The 19,419-nt window shown below is 44.8% G+C and overlaps 4 protein-coding genes across 7 annotated transcripts; all 4 read right to left on the reverse strand.

Annotated features, from left to right (window-relative positions):
* Positions 1 to 185: 185 nt before the first annotated feature.
* On the reverse strand, positions 186 to 3,408 carry LOC100118126 (sialin-like). 4 transcript variants are annotated; one of them, XM_016981756.3, is made up of 3 exons: positions 2,650 to 3,408; positions 2,052 to 2,278; positions 186 to 1,971 (listed from the first exon to the last, which is right to left on the reverse strand). In XM_016981756.3, the coding sequence occupies exons 1-3, from the start codon at positions 2,672 to 2,674 to the stop codon at positions 685 to 687; spliced, it is 1,539 nt and encodes a 512-aa protein (XP_016837245.1). In that variant the 5' UTR covers positions 2,675 to 3,408; the 3' UTR covers positions 186 to 684. The 4 variants fall into 4 exon arrangements, with proteins under 4 accessions (XP_016837245.1, XP_001602175.1, XP_016837246.1 ...); XM_001602125.6 differs by having other exon boundaries at positions 186 to 1,953; positions 2,650 to 3,407; XM_016981757.2 differs by lacking the exon at positions 2,650 to 3,408 and adding an exon at positions 2,356 to 2,444.
* A 2,803-nt stretch (positions 3,409 to 6,211) lies between these two features.
* On the reverse strand, positions 6,212 to 10,246 carry LOC100118083 (putative inorganic phosphate cotransporter). Its single transcript, XM_001602098.6, has 3 exons — positions 9,651 to 10,246; positions 9,033 to 9,268; positions 6,212 to 8,352 (listed from the first exon to the last, which is right to left on the reverse strand). The coding sequence occupies exons 1-3, from the start codon at positions 9,688 to 9,690 to the stop codon at positions 7,138 to 7,140; spliced, it is 1,491 nt and encodes a 496-aa protein (XP_001602148.2). The 5' UTR covers positions 9,691 to 10,246; the 3' UTR covers positions 6,212 to 7,137.
* Positions 10,247 to 11,492: 1,246 nt separating this feature from the next.
* On the reverse strand, positions 11,493 to 13,973 carry LOC100118046 (sialin). Its single transcript, XM_001602074.5, has 3 exons — positions 13,767 to 13,973; positions 13,437 to 13,663; positions 11,493 to 13,253 (listed from the first exon to the last, which is right to left on the reverse strand). The coding sequence occupies exons 1-3, from the start codon at positions 13,789 to 13,791 to the stop codon at positions 12,036 to 12,038; spliced, it is 1,470 nt and encodes a 489-aa protein (XP_001602124.1). The 5' UTR covers positions 13,792 to 13,973; the 3' UTR covers positions 11,493 to 12,035.
* A 1,043-nt stretch (positions 13,974 to 15,016) lies between these two features.
* On the reverse strand, positions 15,017 to 19,347 carry LOC100118010 (putative inorganic phosphate cotransporter). The gene is made up of 3 exons (XM_001602047.5): positions 18,874 to 19,347; positions 18,439 to 18,668; positions 15,017 to 17,354 (listed from the first exon to the last, which is right to left on the reverse strand). Exons 1-3 carry the CDS (start codon positions 18,896 to 18,898, stop codon positions 16,152 to 16,154), a joined length of 1,458 nt encoding a protein of 485 aa, XP_001602097.1. The 5' UTR covers positions 18,899 to 19,347; the 3' UTR covers positions 15,017 to 16,151.
* Between the last annotated feature and the right edge of the window lie 72 nt (positions 19,348 to 19,419).

Consider the following 19,419-nt stretch of genomic DNA (forward strand, 5'->3'; position numbering starts at 1 on the left):
TGTGCAGGCCGCACCATTGTTGACGATAAGACGACTTAAATATTTGCAATTATAAATGAAGAATTCAAATTCAGCTGATTTTGCGTCATGTTGCTAACTATACTTGGTGCTGTTGTCTCGGTACACGCTCTAGTATAATCAGCGCGAGGGAAGGGATGGAAAGATTGTTAAAGTATGCATTTTTGTTATATTTTATACATAATTCTGTATATATTTCGATTGATGAATTGTTATATTTACAAAATGTTCATACGATTTAACATTCACATTGAAGTATATTTTTGCATTTGTTGTTCGTACGGCGAATATATTATAATTATTTATAAATAGTCGCACGAACCGTTATTAACCGCGCGGTCTATTGTCACAAAATAAAGTGTCAGTAAAATATGTGTTCTCCGTACAAAAATATTACACAGTCTCTATGGCATTAACTAGACGATGAGAAGAAAACAAATGTCAACACAGTTTTAACAACGACCTTAGCACGCCATACAATTACACTCTACACCGCGACTGACTTAGTATAACCCACATAAACTCGCGCATCTTACAAAAACAATGACAAATTCGTTCTAAAAATCGCTACATAAGATCTTATCTCGAGAGGAGCTTCATTATTAACAATCTATCGTTCGCAGCTGCATGTGTGGAGATACGTAGATGAGAATTTTTAGGAACGTTCTAGAAGCGCGCACTCTCCAAGTCTACAGTAATGATGCTCTTGGGCTTCTCCGTTATCGCTTCATCGCCGGACACTTCTTTCGCGGCGGCTTTTTTCTTGCTCCTGAGGAAGTCCGGGCTGTCCCACTCCTGCACCTCACCGCTGGCGTAGAGCAGGAAGAAGATGTTCGACAGTACGCTGATGATGAGGACGATCCAGAAGACTCTTCTCCACTCGTGGATCGTTTGCTCGGGAGTGAAGACACCCACGATGTAGGGGGTCATGATGCCACCCAAGGCGGCGACGCTGTTGCCGATCGCCATGAGAGTGCCCGCGTAGTTGGGACTCAAGTCCAGGTTGTTGACCATAATACTGGGATAGCTGGTGCCCATCAAGCTCATGCCGATGATGAACATGACGACGACCATGATCTGGTCGCACTCGGCGTAGGAGGCGCCGATCATGAAGAGGCCCGGTCCCATCAGCGAGATGCTGGCCAGAAGCTTCAATACGTTGGTCCGGCTGATGAGGCCGCGCTCGAGGATCTTGTTCGACAGCCAGGAGCTGACGAGCGTGCTGAACCACATGCAGAGGTAGGGCAGGGCGGAGAGGTAGCCGTTGTCCTCGATTGAGAACTTGACGACGTTGCTCATATACTTGGGCAGGTCGCTGGCCATGGTGAAGTAGGCCCAGTCGCAGCCGACCAGTGCCATGACGAACGCCCAGAACTGCTTGGAGGCGAGGATGTGGCCCCAGGGTGCTGGTGGTGCCTTTTTCTTCTTCTGCCGCTCGGCCTGGTTCTCCTGCAGGTAGTTCAGCTCGGCCTCGGAGATGTAGGGATGCTGCTCGGGCTCGTTGAAGGTCAGCAGCACCCAGAACGGGAACCAGATCATGCCAAGGGCGCCGAAGAAGTAGAAGACCGCGGGCCAGCCCTTGCCCGAGTAGCGGATGATGACGGCCGGCATCGTGGTGCCGAAGACCGTGCCCAGCACCGCGCCGGCGTAGATGAAGCCGCCCAACTTGGAGCGCTCGCCCGGTACCGTCCACTTGGCGATCATCGTGCTGACAGCCGGGTACATGGCGCCGCTTATCACGCCCATCAGCACTCGCAGGGCTATCAGCGCCGAGGACTCACCCCAGTAGACTGCGGAGGGCAGGCAGAAGGTCAGCATCGACGGGATGAAGATGCCCATGCCCATGAGGTACTTGCCGCCGAAGCGCTCGGACAGAGAGCCGAACGGGAATTGCGTGGCCGCGTAGCCCCAGAAGTACGACGATAGGATTATGCCCTGCGAAGAAAGAAATGGCTTTGTGATCAGGCTTTTTCACGTTTAATTGTAAATATAGAGAGAGAGAGAGAGTCTGCAGACGAAGCGCGAACTTTTACCTGCGTGTACTCGTCCCAGTCGTAGGTCTTCCCCGTGACGATCGTGACGTTCCTGAGAGTAGGCTTCTCAAAAGCTACGCAGGTCTGGTCCGTCGATCGGATGACTTCTCTGGCCGTCGTGACCATCTCCGTGATGGAAATGGAGAGGATCACTCGCATGCTGTTGCCCAGCAAGAGCCCGCCGAAGGCGAACAGTGCGAAGATCCATCGTTGCGAGAGGCACGAACCTGTTGGAATATCGTAGTCGAATTAATAAAGGAAGTCAAACGCGCGCGCACACTTCAACGAAATGATCGACACTTGCACGAGGCTCTCAGCAGTGCTTTCATGACTCTTCTCGGATGAAACTAAGGCAGCGACTGACGCGGCCGCGGTTCGTACGAAAAACTATGACTTATTTCGATTGTGGCAGAGAGGCGAAAGTTGTTGTTATCTCTCGGAGTAAACCGACGTTACGCACAGAGCCAAACATTAGAATGTATATTTCGCGCGAGTAGATCACCGGTTCTCGGTAAAAACGCGCGTTTCTGAGCCGCGCAAGCACTACGTACACTTCAGCTAGCGTTAGAACTACATGGTAACGTAAGCTCATACTCACAGCAAGTTCTCCAGGTCGATAGCATCTTTTGGTCTATGCTGGGCCTCCAATAAAACTTATATCACCTACGTTCCTACCACCAGGCGCAGTTTTGCATAGGCAAAAATCGGCGGCAAGGTCAATGCTGAAGATAAGATAGAGTCTGATGTATTGGAGAGCGGTTTTTGCAAATAAAACGACGTCAAATGCGCGTTCAAATATCGTCGTGTTAACAAGGAAGTCAAACGGCGAACTCGGAAGATTTTCCGGATGGTGTATGAGTGTACTTATGTCACACTGTATATGTGGCGCCGACTTTCGGTCAACGCACATGTAACACCACCGCACGCGGCTACAACTCGATCCGGTGTTCTTTCTCTCGATCGGCGCGTACACGGCACATTACTGCACTAAAATTCTTTGGCACTTGCAAACTTGCACGACTAAGCAAATTTTACGGTAAATATTGTAGCTGGTTCCACGGCAACGAGTATAACGATGTTTTTATACTCGGATATGCTTGTGTCACGATCCTCCGCCGCGTTTGCGAATGCAGATCCGGTTGAAAATGCTCAACATCTTTGAAACTTTTCACGTGTGCTGAAGCGTAACGGCCCGCGGAGAGGAGCCACTGTAGATCAGAACTGTACGAACGTCGAGCTTCGACTGACCGGTGCTTGCCTCTGGGTCAGTGTTATTAAATGTCCGACTGAAACTGCGGCGCTCGTTAAATACCGATTTTCCAGGTAGCCGAGCTATTCTCGAGTAGTAGACAATGTACTGTACGCCGCTTTATATCCTTCTCGAGAAAAACCCGAAAATTGCCGAGCGACGCCCGCTTCGGGGGGACTTCTAGGTAGCGCCGATTCGATAGATGCTCCTCCCCGAATTTCGTCCAAGCCAATTTGGCCGCTCTCCCGTGCGCGCGCATTAATGTCTCTCGGGGAATCCAAGGTTGAATTTACGCAATTGCATAATTTAACACAGGGCATAAAATGACTTCGTTTGTGTACAAACAATTGTATACGCGCGGGTGCAGTTTACAGTAATTTTACGCGCGCGCGCAATCGGTATAAAGAGATAGAAAGGATTGCGAGGGCTTCTGATTTGTAATCTTGGCGATCGCGGCGACGCGTGACATTATTTTGCTTATGTGAAGTTAATTGCCACGTCTTTATTTGATCGTTAAACGTATGCTTGTAATAGCCAATTCATAAACTATATAGTGCATTCGTATGCGTGATATTTTCATTCTGTGCTTTCTCAACTGCAGTCATTGACTTTCTGGCAGTTGAAATAGATTGTTTTCACTTATTACTTATTAACGATTCGGAATACGCGTATAGCGTGTATAGTTTGATACGAAAATAGAACGTTAAAAATAGCCGTACTAGTGTCAATGAATTCCCGATTGATTTATATGCGGTTACAAAAATCTATTTCGTTTTCTCGATGTTCAGGCTCGAACCGGCATACCGCACGGGGGCTTATATAGTTATAAGTTTATCGTGCGATATTTTTGAATGCGTAATATTTCAGACTTCGCTCTTTCGAGACGGCTTGAAGCTCGCATTATTTCCCCCTGGTAGAGGCTGTATTCATACATGGGCGCAAACTACGAGCCCAGCCTCCGTCTATAATGCTCAGAACTTGGTGGTCTCGGTGGGAGCTTCACGGCCCTACCTGAGCGCACACGGCTGAGTACCTACACCCTCTCATCCGCATTATAAGGGCTGCGGCCCTGTGCATAGAATCTTACGCAACGGGCATTTGCCTTCTTACGCAATAGCATAGCGGACAATCAGCGCACGAACTGCTGTCTAATACCGCTATATAAAAGTGCGGCGACAGGCATGAAATTCATTATGAGGAAGTATACAGCGAGACTCATCGCGCATATGCATTTAATAGTTCATGCATAAATCAATAAAGTGTCGTTATACACGTCAAGTAAAATCAATCAACCAAAGGTTGAAATTCAGAAACTTTCACTCAGTTGAATTTCGAGTTGTGTACAATAATTTATTGCCGGTTCGATGATGAAACACGAGATGCAAAGAGGCTTTGTGTTTACGTGTTAACTTGGTTTATGCACGTCTCTTCTGCTTAATAAAATTCTGCTTATAACAATAAAACAAAAATATTAAGCATTGGCTGTCGCAAATTCCAATAAACTTGAACTCGAGTTGAGGCAAGTTTCACCACATTGTCATGCTCTGATGTTGGATCCACGAGAATTCGATTGTTGACATATAATTAGTCAGGATTATCCGTCTGCGCTAGAATTGTGTTTGAATGAATTTCAGGTATTAGAAATGCTGCTTGTACGTTGCTGTAGAATAATATCTTTTTTTATTGCATCAGACAGGTGAGATTACACGAGTAAGAAAAATATATATTATCATCTTCGTTTACATTGGAAACCATTCACACAATATGTGTGAAATTGGCTAATTTTAAGATATACTTAATCTTTCACGTGATCGTTATAATGTCTTGTATTTGGATAGCTTGAGCCTCGTCTATTGTTGTGTTTGATGGTATGAAAATAGTTTGTAAAGCATTATTATATCGTCAAACGTAATCTGCTTTAAACGACTTCTTGAAAGCCTCCACGCGGTTTTTCTAATTTCTAAATATACTTATATCCCCCGCGATGAAACTAATTTCATAATCATGTATCTACAAAGTCATTAACTGATTGTGCGTGTAGCGTGTAGTGTTGATTTGTATCAGAGACTGTAATAAATTAATCATGAAAACGAAAAATACTCGCGATTTTTCTTCAATGTGTATGAAGTTACGGTTACTCGCGAAATCAGAGAGTATCATGAAGTATAGTTCTTTGATGTGTAATGTTCATCGCGTGACATGGCAACAGCAACCGACCTTATGCTTCTCTTTTGTGTAAGCATCCCTCAGATCTATATGAGCCGTTCTTCGAGGAGTCGGACACTTTACGGCTAGAATTTTTACTGTTTTGTCACATTTTCGCATTTTCGACGAACTTTACCCTATTTTAAATGGCTCGTAACTTTTGATAGTTATGATAATTTTTAAGGTTTTTTTTTAATTTGAAAATCTTCAAAACTGATGCTGTGCTATTAATTTTACTTTATTAACTGTCTGATTATTATTCTGATATTATCTCATTACTTATATTAATTGATCATGCCTTTTTCTAATTCATACTTTAATATTTGGCTGATGCATGTCCCTGATTTTCTATTCTTACTACATATATATTCATGAACAAAATTACATATGCAAGGTGTACTTATCTATATACGTATCAGCTCTACTTAAGCCAATAGTACAGCTACACAATGGAAAAGACTGTTATTGTTTTTGTCGAGATGAATCCAAACGAAGGATTTCCAATTCTTACCTATTCTATCAAATCTGTTGACAAATATCTACTTGGCTAAACTAGACGTATCAGTTTAACCCGTTTTGTATACATAGCAATGAGTCACGAGTGCAAAGTGTGAATCGAAATTTTTTGTGACATAACTGCTTGTTATAATTTTTAAATGTAAATAATTATTTAATTTATTGACCAAGGAAATAATAAGTCTGCAACGACGATTAATGTTTTTACTCATATATTTATCAATAACTATTCATGCTATCATCCCGAAATAATGCAATAACAAATGTGTATAATTTCACCACTAATCTATATTTATATGACATAAATTTTAAAATATTTTGTTTATTCAATAACTTTGCATATCATTATATTTTACAACTAAGTTATAGCTAATATATAGAAAAACCGCACTTGTGAATTTTCGAGTGACAAAACTATTACAACCATCACAGATAATAGTCTGAACTGAAATTGTTTAATTTGTCTAGTGGATTTTAATAGTTTATAGTCATGATGCATCCTTGCTTACATATCTCAGATGCGATTTTGAAAAAAAGTATAAACTTTTAAACGAGCACTGCGGCCTTGACCGTATGATCCGATTTCATCACACTACACCATACTCGGTGAACTACGCTTGAAATGGGAATGTATCTCTTTTTAACGCTTTTTGAGATTGCTTTTACTCGAACTCAACGTATATGAATCACTCTTTCTTATGTTTATCCGTTACAACGACTTTAAAAATTGATTTACAATCGATCGATCCCTACACAATGGTAAAATCTCTGCCCGAGAACAACAATGAAATAACATTTATAATAATCGCAGACATTATAAACAAGCCAACTGGTTGACCTATCGATCGGTTCTAAGTACTATATATAAGGATGAAGAAAAGCTGCGCCGTAAGGTCATACATATTATAAATCACAATGCGCTATAGATGGTACAAGGTGTAAGAAGACTTCGTGCCGCCACACTGCATTGCGTGAAAAAGGCGTGTGCGGTAAGTAATACAAATAGTACATCATAAATATAATATCGAAAAAACGTCTAATACAGCGTAATCGCAAGTTCCCCTACGTAACGATAAATTTGTACGTCGAAGCAGCAACGCGCGCGCTTACCGTGCGCTACGTCTCTATCTCCTCGACGTTCTTGTTCTTCCTTCGTCTCCTCTCCTCCTTCACGAACTCGGGGTCATTCCAGTACTCGACCTCGCCGCTGCCGTAGAGCAGGAAGACCACATTCGTGGCTATGGAGACTCCGAAGACGATCCAGAAGATGGACCGCCACTCGGTGATGGTCTGGTGAGGCGTCAGAACGCCGACGATGTAGGGCGTGACGATACCGGTCAGCGCGGAAATCCCGTTGGTCAGGGCCATCAGCGTCCCGGCGTAGTTCGGACTGAGGTCGAGCACGTTGACCATGATACCGGGCAAAGCTGTGCCCATGAGGGCCATGCCCATGGTGAACATGACCACGACCATGACCCTGTCGCAGCCGGCGTACGAGGCACCTACGATGAAGAGAGCCGGGCCGATCAGGGCGATCGTCGTGCCGACCTTCCTGACGCCGGTCATGCTCATGTGACCCTTGGCGATGAGCCAGTCGGCGATCCAGGAGGTGACCAGACTTCCCAGCCACATGCAGAGGTAGGCCAGGGAAGAGAGGTAGCCGTTGTTCTGGATGGAGAACTTGAGCACGCTGCTCATGTACTTGGGCAGGTCGCTGACGATCGTGAGGAAGGCCCAGTTGTGGCCGATCAGCGCGATGATCAGGGCCCAGAGCGGCTTCGAGGTCAGGATGTGACGCCAGGGCACCGGCGGCGGCTTCTGGTGCGTGTGGTCGCTCAGGCGCTCGTTCAGGTACTTCACCTCGCTCTCGGAGATGAAGGGGTGCTCGCGCGGGTTGTTGTAGCAGAGCACCACCCAGACCAGGAACCAGAGGACGTTCACGCTGCCGAAGAAGTAGAAGACCGCGGGCCAGCCGATGCTCGAGTACTGCAGGATCAGACCGGACACCGTAGTCGCGTACACGGTGCCCAGGGGTGCGCCCGCGTAGACGAACGAGCCGGTCTTCGAGCGCTCTTCCGGCGGAGTCCACTGGGCCAGCATGACGTTGACCGCCGGGTAGGTCGTGCCCTCGCCCAGACCCATCAGCAGACGCAGGACTATCAGGGCCGTCGAGTCTCCCCAGGCAACGGCGTTGGGCGTCAGCAGGGTGAAGACGGCCGTGAGGAGGATGCCGATGCCCAGGGTGTACTTGCCGCCGAACTTCTCGGCCATCATACCGCCTGGCAAGTGGGTCACGACGTAGCCCCAGTAGAAGGAAGACAAGATGATACCCTGTGTACGAGATTATAAAATCAAAGAGTTGGAGGACGAATGTACGAATTGGTACAGCTGCGCGATTAGTCGGCCGATCTGTATTGCCATTCGCTAGAGGAAAATCGATTCGATCAAGTGGATTAGGCCAATTAACGAGCTGGATTAATTTCAGCAGTTTCTTCGTTCCCAAGACCGCGAACCGAACGGCAGACTGCTATATACATAAGCAAATATTTGCTCTATACAGTGATGTGCGGTAATTACGAGACTTCGAACCGTTTGTTTCCTCGCAATCGAAGCGCACGTATACACGAATTTATAAAACATCGCGCGTTATTACGCCGAGTATAGATGATAACGAAGTCCCCGCACACAAGTATACACATCCACGCGAAGATAATTCTCTCTGTCTCTCATTAATATCGATGAGATATGCAGCCCCGAGAGCTACTTATTGCCGTCTCGGCAATCTCGCGTGTCTATAAAGCGTTTTTTTCTTAACGCGGCGTTTCAAACTTTTTCGATGACAATCTTTATCGTCAAAAGCACGATTACGCGAGATTACATTCCTCCAGCACAAAAGACATCGCCGAAAAGAATATTAGGTCGCGCTCACGTCGTCAAGGCTCGGGTTATTTATCGGCCGTGAAGTTATCGGTGGAAAAAAAATATTCCATATACATATATCTATACTTTACCTGAGTGTACTCGCTCCACTCGTACGAGCCCTTGCCACCGCTGCCTATGGTGCTATTGCCACTGGAGGTGATGTTCTCGGTTGACTCGCAGGTGTAATCCGAGGGCTCGTTCGAGTGCTCGATCGGCACGACCATCTCCGTGATGGTGATGGAGAGGCAGGCGCGCATCGCGTAGGCGTTGAACAGGCCCAGAAAGCCCATCAGCGCCAAGATCCATCGTTGCGGGATGTTCACGCCTGTGATAACGCGCGAAAGAGAGCAAGCGTTATCGTCGGTTACATTGTAATTTTATTAGCTACTATTTTGGTTTTTTAGCCGTTATCGATGCTGACACACTTCTATTAGTACATCGCGTTATTCGCGGATACCGATTCGGCGTTAGGTCCGAAGTCTCTCTCGCTTCGAGCGACGATCGCGTAAATATTATGATGTACGCATTGCGTTACGTTGTAAGATTCTAATGACCGTAGACGCAAGTTGAACGCACTTTGACAAACCTTTTAAAGTCCCATTAGCGGCTCTATCGAAACACCTGCATTATGTATACTCGCGGCGTTACGAAACGAAAAATCAAAGGAAATCGTTCTAAAAATAAAGAAAACGTACGACAATACTCACAACAAGATCTCCAGGCGTCCAACATCCCTCTCGACCTCATGACTGCTCGCTATGTACCAGATAGAACGCCGAAACAGGTCCTGCAGCAGTAGCTAACGTCGTCGGGCGTTAATCGCGAAATCGGCTTGCGAGATCGTTTCAGTCGCTCCCCTCGACCGATATCGCAGCCAAATATTTGCCTAGCTCGCTCGTCTACCCAGTCACAGCGTGTATAAATCAAGCGACGTATAACGCCGAGAGATAATATTCGTCAAGCAGCCCCCTCGAGCACGACGTTCGATCGTGATATCGGCGTGGCGCCTTTAATCGATCGGTAAAAAAATCGACTATGCAAACACGCCTTCGTGTCTGTCGGCGCAGAAACACCGATCCGCACGTGCTGCCGGTCAGCGGGCGAGTAAACGCGCCGATGCCACCTTTCTCGCGAGTGAACGGAATACGCGTGAAGAAATGAGAATGCGTTAAGAGAGAGAGAGAGAGAGAGAGAGAGAGAGAGAGAAAAAGTGGAGAAAAAAGGAAAAGGCCAGAGACGCCGCGTGGAGCACTCTGGAGTCGCGCGGCGATCGGCAAGCCGCTTTAATTGACGCACCACGGGTACATTGGCGCCACGGCGGTCGGATTCCGTAGCTCCTTAACGCGCGGCGTTATTATACTGACGTCGCGCGCGGCTGCAGCGCGCAGAAAAATTAATAATAATCATGATAACGCTCGCGATCGCGGCCGGATTTAAGAAGCATTGATCCCGCCTCTGTGTGCGTGTGTCGCGATCGATGCGAGTGTATGTATAATAAACTGGCGAAAAGCGCGCCTGTCTCTATGCATGTATGCGCGCGCGAGCGATAAGCTATTATCGGCCAGACGAATCTAGCGAGCGCGAGCGCGCGCGGGTAAGACGGGAGCGAAGTCTGCAGCGGCACTTGCAACCCGCGCGTTCAATGTATATCGGTATATAGGTGTGTATAGGTGTATACGAGAAAAGCTGCTCACTCTGCGATAGGCGCTACATTATCGCGCGCTGTTTTGTCCCGCTTATCTACGGAATAACTTATATAGATTTATTTATTTGCCATTGCATCATCCAACAGGTGGGAGAATTTGTGGACGCTGGGATTTCGTTGCGAAGTATAGTCCGTCAATATTGGCGAGAGACGATAGTAGTGTGCATAGAAAATTAGCTTCCGCGAGAGAGAGAGAGAGAGAGAGAGAGAGAGAGACTAGCTTTCCACGCCTCTACCCCGGGTATAAATATCCCGGCGAAAATTAGCCCTTTTCGAGACGAAACAGCAGCGCGGAGTCGTGACGCAAGCCGCGCGCGTATCGTACAAACCGAGAGCGTGAGTATTGCATAGATATAAGTAACTGCAGCAGCTCTCGCGGCGAAATTTTAGAGCCGCGGTAAATTGCCGCGAGTCGAAGCGAAATTGCTAGCTTCGTTCGAAGAAAAGAACGGGGGAATGAAAAAAAATACGAAGTTACTTTTCTCTTCGGCTACGAAGAAATCCTCGCGAGTCGCAGCGTGGCGCATGCTTAAATAGTGGAACATCAGCGCCGTCGTGGATTCCTGGTGATCTCTTCAATTGTGCGGCTGCAACCTTTCAATTCAGCGAATCAGAGTCACTTTACTCAATCACTCGTCGTCGTCGCGTTGGCCAGAAGTCGACTTGCCCCGCGCGGGCTTTTATTTTTAGCGTATAAAAATGTCTCGTCGCGACTCGATTGGCTGTATATTCGTGTGCAGAAGCTGACTTTATGATTGTTTGTTTTATTCGATACACACTTTTTACGACATGTATTGTGAGCCAATATTCGACTTTCACGAGCGCATGTGTTTCAAGGACGAAGTTTGTGCTTTGTGAATCTTTCTTTATTCCTCTTTTCATTTCAATAATCACTCTGCAGTATAAGTAGTTGAACATAACTGCGTGTACAGAAATTTCGAATACATCGGTGCCGTCGAGGATCGCGCAAATATTGCTTTAGCGCTCTCGGCCAGACGTCTCGCCGAAAAATCGAGCTTATTGTTTACATAATTACTCTAATGTCAATAGCCGACAATCGCTGGGTCGCAACTGTATTTCAACACCTTTTTATAACTTACAAATCAAGCACAGAGCCTGATGTATATGAATAAGTTACGTTTTCTCTCAACTTAAAATTAAATTTACGATCCATATAACTTAGAACTCTCTTCTACGATAAATTTTAAAGGTATTTTGAGAAGTATTAAACAAAAACGGACGCATTCGTAATCCCCTGCCGTCAACTCTGTAATGCTCGGAGTATATTTTTATCTCCTCGCGCTTTGTTTCGCTTTCCGAAATAAAGACACTTCGTTGCTAAATTTACAGCAGAGGAATCAAACGCTAATACATAGATATATGGGAGCTACGCGACTCTGACTTCCTCGATGGACTTCTTCTTTCTCCTCTCGTACTCAGCGTTGACGAACTCCGGGTCGTTCCAGTACTCCACCTCGCCGCTGCCGTAGAGGAGAAACACGAGATTACTGACCGACGACACCCCGAAGAGAATCCAAAAGACGAAGCGCCACTCGCTGAGGGTCTGATTCGGCGTCATGATACCGATTATGTACGGCGATGCGATACCGGTCAGTGCCGATATGCCGTTGGTCAGAGCCATCAGCGTCCCGGCGTAGTTCGGACTCAGATCCAGAGCGTTGACCATGACACTGGGAAAGGCGAAGCCCATTATGGTCATGCCGATGGTGAACATACCGACCACCAGTGCTCTGTCGCAGCCGGCGTACGATGCAGCGACGATGAAGATCGCCGAAGAGGTCAGAGCGATGATGGAGCCGATCTTTCTGACCTTCGTCATGGACATGAGCTCCTTGGCTATGAGGTAGTCCGCCAGCCAAGAGCTGATGGTACCGCCGATCCACATGCAGAGGTAGACGAGTGAGGTGAGGTAACCGTTGTTCTGGACGGAAAACTTGAGCACGCCGCTCATGTACTTCGGCAGATCGGTAACGATCGTAAGGATGGACCAGTTGAAGCCGATCAGCGCGATTATCACGGCCCAGAGAGGCTTGGATGCGAGGATGTGACGCCAGGGTACCGCCGGCGGCTTCTCGTGCGTGTGCTCGCTCATGCGCTCCTTCAGGTAGTCCACCTCGTTTTTGGAGATGAAGGGATGGTCTCGCGGACTGTTGTAGCAGGCCAGCAGCCAGATGACGAACCAGATGATGCTCGTGGTGCCGATCACGTAAAAGACCATGGGCCAGCCTACGCTGGAGTAGTGCAGGATCAAGCCGGAGACAGTGGTAGCGTAGACGGTGCCGATCAGAGCACCGGCGTAGACGAACGAACCGGTTCTCGATCTTTCCTCGGGAGGTGTCCACTGGGCCAGCAGTACGTTGATCGCCGGGTACGTGGTTCCCTCGCCGAGACCCATGAGGACTCGAAGGATGATCAGGGCGTCCGAGTCTCCCCAGTACACGGCGACCGGAGTCAAAATGGTGAAGATGGCGGTCAGGAGGATACCGATACCCAGAGTGTACTTGCCGCCGTATGTGTCGGCTATCATGCCACCCGGTAGATGCGTGACGATGTAGCCCCAGTAGAAGGAGGACAGTATGAGGCCCTGTAAATTTTTCAAAATTAACGTTTTGCACTGCCGATCGCCGATCGTAAAAGCGTAGTGATAACGTTTGAGACAGTTTCGCTTCGAGATTCCAATGGAAGGCATCGAGTAAATTGATTCGACCTTCAAGAGTACAGCGGTACGCTTTTTGCGAACTAAAATAAAAGCATCGTTATTTTGCACCTGAGTATACTCGTCCCACTCATAAGTTCCTTTGATTTGCACCGTCTCGTTGGAGGGCACTTCGACGTCCGTTGCTGGGCAGGTGTCATCCAGAATGTCCTCCGCGATCGTCGTCGGCACCACCATCTCCGTTATAGCAATCGACAGGCAAGCTCGCATGGCGTAGGCGTTGAACAACGCGAAGAAGCACATCAGCGCGAAAATCCATCGTTGAGGAATATTCACACCTTTTGAATGAAACAATTCGATTGTTAATGAATGTAACTTATACAAGTATCGTCGGCAATTTGAACCTGCACCACGATCTGATAATAAATAGCGGATGCTTACAGCACTTTCTTAATTCGCCTAGCATCGCAGTTGTAGAGCAGAGTGATAACGCACTAAAAGTTTAAGCACGAGGAAACGATGGCTTCGAGTGATAAACGATTTGTAATCGTATGCAAATGATCACGCGTATCAAGTTCTCGCACGTTATACCGATCAACTGTAAGTCTTCGATGGAATTTCAAACGCGTGAAGCGACTCTCGCGTAAAGAAAGAGAGAGAGAGAGAGAGAGAGAGAGAGAGAGAGAGAGAGGGAAAAGATAAAGTTTGTTACCGATTGTGTCATTACATTCATCGCCGAGAACACGTGCTATTTCTTTTGTGATTTTGGCTGATGCTCGCTCTCAAGGAAATTAATTGAATTTGCTCAGAGAATGCCAGACTCCAAGACTTGTAGACGCTGCTTAATCTTATCTTGAAAAATGTATCTGTATGAAAAATTTCAAGAACAAAGCGAAAAAGATTTGAATTTTTGAAATTATCAATCTTAAACATAAGATATTTTGAGCGTCTTTAAAAATTGCAAGGCTATTAATTTTTTCGTCAAAGAAATGACAATGTATAAATGTTGTTTGTGCAATAAGGTATACGTGCAGGAGAAATAATTGTACGTGCTGATTTATGCACTGAAACGAGCGAAGAAATTCTAGGAGTGAAGTAAACTATAGGATTTGAAAGATTGTGATTCTTTGCTGTTTGCGCACTGAAAAAAGTTCTGTAAAAGTACAATGCTCACATAAATATCTCATTTTATGAGAGAAGCTTTACAGATGCTAAAGCTATAATCTAAGCGAAGCGAGGAATGTATTTTTACTGTAAACTTGTATCTTTTGAAAATCATCATTACGTGCGTTACAAATTGCAACATTTATACCTATCGTCGTTGAATGTTTGATTGTTAATTTATCTCTAAAATATATCTAGAGTCATTAGCAGTGTTACTATAAGCACGTTAAAAAGACTTATCATCTGCAATTTTCTAGTGTCATTAATACTTGTTTTACAAGCTAAAATTGACGTGCAAATATTCTAAATTATATCCGATTTTCATCTTAAACATTTCAAAGTTTCTTTTTTTTTGTACTCCACAACTCCACGCAAATGAAATTACTAAAATTCAACTCAAAGGCTGCTACAATCGATAAGTACTAGGCGTTATATGTGCTATTATCCTGTTTGATCGACGGAGTTGCGGAAGATAAAAAGAAATCGACGGCACGATAGGGATGAGGGTATTTCATAACAATGCTAAATTTCCAAATTTCCGAGTGTACATGTATGAAAATATTTCTGTTGCTTAAGATATTTTTTCAATTTAGAATTACAATAATCTAAAATAAATAATCTATAAAAAGCCTAGCATTCGAATCATATCTTGCATCCATACGTCGTATACAGAAATAAAACTGCAAGCGTTTGATTATAATTATAAAAATAATTATACAATTAGATCGATCTATAAAAACGAATTAGAATGAAATGCGATTAATTTATTCCTTCTCGGAAAAGTCTGTTCTTTGACCATTTGGCAGAGCCTGTCAGTTGTGCTCGCAATTTACTTACTGTCTCTACTTAACTTTCTTTGAACTCGCTCGCTTACACACTTTCTTCCGTCATCCACTTGGCTATCGTTCTATTGCCATTAGTTTGTGGGGCATTAGATTATTTTATAGCCCATGAAGAATTGCCATTCTCGTTAAACATTGATTTATAATCGACATATCATTCATCTGTTATTACAACTTATTGAACGAGTGAAGCTATATCAAATTACTTTATCATTTTTGATAAAAATAAGACTCCGGAAAATAATGAAAAGTCTTGTTTTTGTTATTCTTCGTAAAGAATAAATCTTCAAAGATGAATATTAATTGTAAAGCGAAATTTACTAAGAAATCGATGAGATATTCTCGTCCATTTGCGGATAAAGATCGATTACTGACGAGCGCGCCAAAGCTGATTGCCGAGTAGCTTTTCTTCAGAGCTGGTTGTGAAAGAACTAGTCTTTATATGGATTACAAGGTGCACCGCATGTCGTATCTGAAACCTGTACAGTAACATACTACGAACTCAACTTTCTTGAGTTGTAACGTGCTTATTATTTGAGATTGCAGATAATAGTGGTATACACTTATATGCATACAGTTATTAAAAAATAAAATACAGATTTTATTATAGCTTCTAAATAAAAATTTGACATGCGTACGAAATTATTACAAATATGGAAGTATGTGTTATATAAGTAGACAATTTTTGGTAAACTAGCATCTTCTTGCTCAGCAGATCATTGTAACACCTTTTTTTTCATTCGAAACTTTATTTACGATGCAGCCATGGAGCGCTCGAAGAATGGCACTATTTTCCATTCAGTATCATAAGACATCTAACTCAAGCTTTATTTTTAGCAATTTTCTTGTCGTCTTCGTCCTTCAAAAATTTGGGATCGTTCCAGTCCTGCACGTCACCACTGGCGAAGAGAATGAAGATTGTGTTCGTGATGAAGAAGATGCAGAACACGATCCAAAATACAAGTCGCCACTCGCTGAGCGTTTGATTGGGCGTCAGGACTCCCACGAGATACGGCGTCAGAATACCCGTCAAACTAGCGATTCCGTTGGTCAGGGCCATGAGCGTACCGGCGTAATTCGGACTAAGATCCAGCGAGTTGACTTTGATTCCCGGCAAACTGCTGCCCATCAAAGTCACGCCCAGTGTGAACATGACCACGACGGCGACGCGATCGCAGCCGGCGTACGAGGCGCCGATGATGAAAAGCGCCGGTGCTATCGTGGAAATGGTCGTGTTGATCTTCCTGGCGTTGGTCTTTGACACGCATTTGGAGGTTATCATCTTGTCCGTGGCCCAGGAGATGAAGAGACAGTAGAGCACCGAGCACAAGTTCGGCAAGGATGAGAGGTAGCCGTTGTACTCGACGGAGAACTTCAGCACGCTGCTCATGTACTTGGGCAGGTCCGTGACCAGAGTGTAGAGTCCCCAGTCGTGGCCGATCTGCACGGCGAGCAGAGCCCAGAAGGAAGGCGACTTGAAAATGTAGCTCCAAGGCACCGACGGCGTGTTCTTGTGCGTGTACTCCTCGAGGGCCTCCCGCAGATAGTCGGCCTCCTTTTCCGATATGAAGGGATGCTCCTCGGGATCGTTGTAGCAAAGTATCACCCAGAGTAAGAACCAGAGTATGCCCATGCCACCGAAAAAATAGAAGACTCCAGGCCAGCCGATCAGCGAGTAACGAAGTATTAACCCAGATATCGTGGTCGCGCCGATTATGCCGAGGTCCACTCCGATGAAGATCACAGCCGTGATTAAGGACAATTCTTGCGGTGGCACCCAATGAGCGGTCATGACGTTCAAGGCGGGAAAGATGACCCCACCGCTGAAGCCCATCAAGACTCGCAGGATTATCAGAGCCGTCGAGTCGCCCCATTTGACGGCAATCGGCACAAGAACGGTGAAGATTGCGGTCAAGAATATGCCGATTCCCAGGGTGTACTTGCCGCCGAATTTTTCAGCGAGCAGGCCACCCGGCAGATGGGTTATCACGTAGCCCCAGTAGAATGACGAGAGGATGATTCCCTGAAAACGACGAAGGATTTCTGTTAATCGGCGATTAGTGAACTTTTTATTTGAAGCTAACGTTGAAGAGACACGTGTCAGAAAAAAATTAGCATGCGTCGACGTCACAGTGCAGTTTACCGCTCGCTGATCGTTTCCTTTTGTGAGAGGGAAAATCACGAGTTAATTTATAATTTCAGATTCGAGAAAACACACACGATATGATTTCACACTGGTGAGATAATTTTACGAGGAAAAACTTTGAGGAAACTTTGCTCACGATGCGATTCTGCGATTTGGTCCTAAAATTAGAACAATTAAAAGGCACATTAACTTTACTTCTTTGAGACACTATTGTCAAATAAATGTACGAGTTTTCATCTAACATTTGGAAATTAAATTATATACGTATATGATTTGAATATCCTCCCTTTTTATCGCTGCTTCACAGCAGAATCGTGCGAGCTTATATTCATCGACACGTTACTAACGATCTTTCTTCCGTGCTTTTATTGTTTTATTATATCGTGCATTATTTTCAGTACAGAGCACAGGTTTTTTTATTCGATCTCACGCGTTGAATGACATTGTACTTCGTAACGGTAAATTCCATTTCAATCAAGTATTTTCGCGCTGATGTATTTCACTTTCACCAAGTGTGAAACTTTGCGGCGAAATGCAAACTTGAAAAAATAAAGTGTGATTGCAATTTTAAATGAATTCTCAAACCATTATGAACGCATCGACACATTTTTAATACGACTATTAAATTTTTCTGTGAACTACTCCTACGTCTGTCATTTTAAAGCAATTGATACGCAATTGCACCGCGTAATACATTCACAAATTCAATTGTCGAAGGAATTTAAACGAAAGCACAATAGATCTATTATGTAAATTATTTAAATAAACATCACATCGAAATAATAAAAACAAGTGATTTATTTATCGAATATCCAATGCGTCACTTTCGAACTTTCGAAAAACGAGCGCCAGACTCTGCAGAGAAAAAAATCTTGGATTTTCATTACACGTCTGACTGATCGTCGTTAACTTTTTATCAATCGAATCGTTCCAAAATCTAAGCGACCGCGGGTTCACTTACCTGCGTGTACTCGCTCCATTCGTAAATGCCACTGCCATGCGCCATAGTAACATTGGTTAACTGTTTACTTGCAAGTTCCGAGCACGTGTCGTCGATGAATTCTTCGGTGATATTCAAAGGAACTACCATCTCCGTGATTGCAATTGATAGGCAAATGCGCATCGCGTATGCATTGAATAATGCGAGAAATCCCATTATGGCGAAAATCCATCGCTGTTGTATACGGACGCCTGTACAACGTAAAATTTTGTTATTGATTCTAAACGAAATTGACTGCACGGTATATGTAAAAAAAGTGAGAGCTTTATTAAAAATATTATTCACGGCGAGGAACATCGTTCTTTTCTGTCAGAAAGCAACTTTATATTCACTCCGACGCGCGTAATAACGGGAAATACTTATGTAACGTAAATAAAACAAAATCTCATTACTTACAGCAGCCGGCCCAAGTAGGTAGCATTTTTCTTAATTCTTGAAACAAACTCACTATTACAATTGAACCGAGAGCGAGGAGTATTGTGACATTTAGCAGAGTCGTGTCGTGAAACGGGTTTAAAAATGCAACTTATAAGATTTCATAGTACAGCAATAATACTGCCGTTGCTGATGCTCCAACAATACTGAGCGCATGACGAGACGGCCTTGGCGCATACACAGAGACTTTCTCAATGCTTCATGATCCTCACACACGGTTGCGCGCTTGCCGCGACAATAATTTGTTCTATATGTATATAATCAATCTAGTTTTTTCGTTCGCGCGCAAAAATACACTGATTTGAAAATCATTTTCGAGTGCCTGTGCGATGTCGATATTTTTCTTTGGTTAAACCGGTAAATCGAGAATTTTGGAAAGTGCAACCCAAGGTGAACTACTTGTTTCTCTTTACCTCGGTCTTTTCCATCCATCAAAATTTTATTCGCATTGCTAAGCGATCGCTGCGCTCCTAGCGGAATTTCAAGTGAAGCTTGCATAAGCCTCTA

This window comes from Nasonia vitripennis, chromosome 2 (genome assembly GCF_009193385.2).
Source record: "Nasonia vitripennis strain AsymCx chromosome 2, Nvit_psr_1.1, whole genome shotgun sequence".
In the NCBI taxonomy this organism is placed as follows: Eukaryota; Metazoa; Arthropoda; class Insecta; order Hymenoptera; family Pteromalidae; genus Nasonia; species Nasonia vitripennis.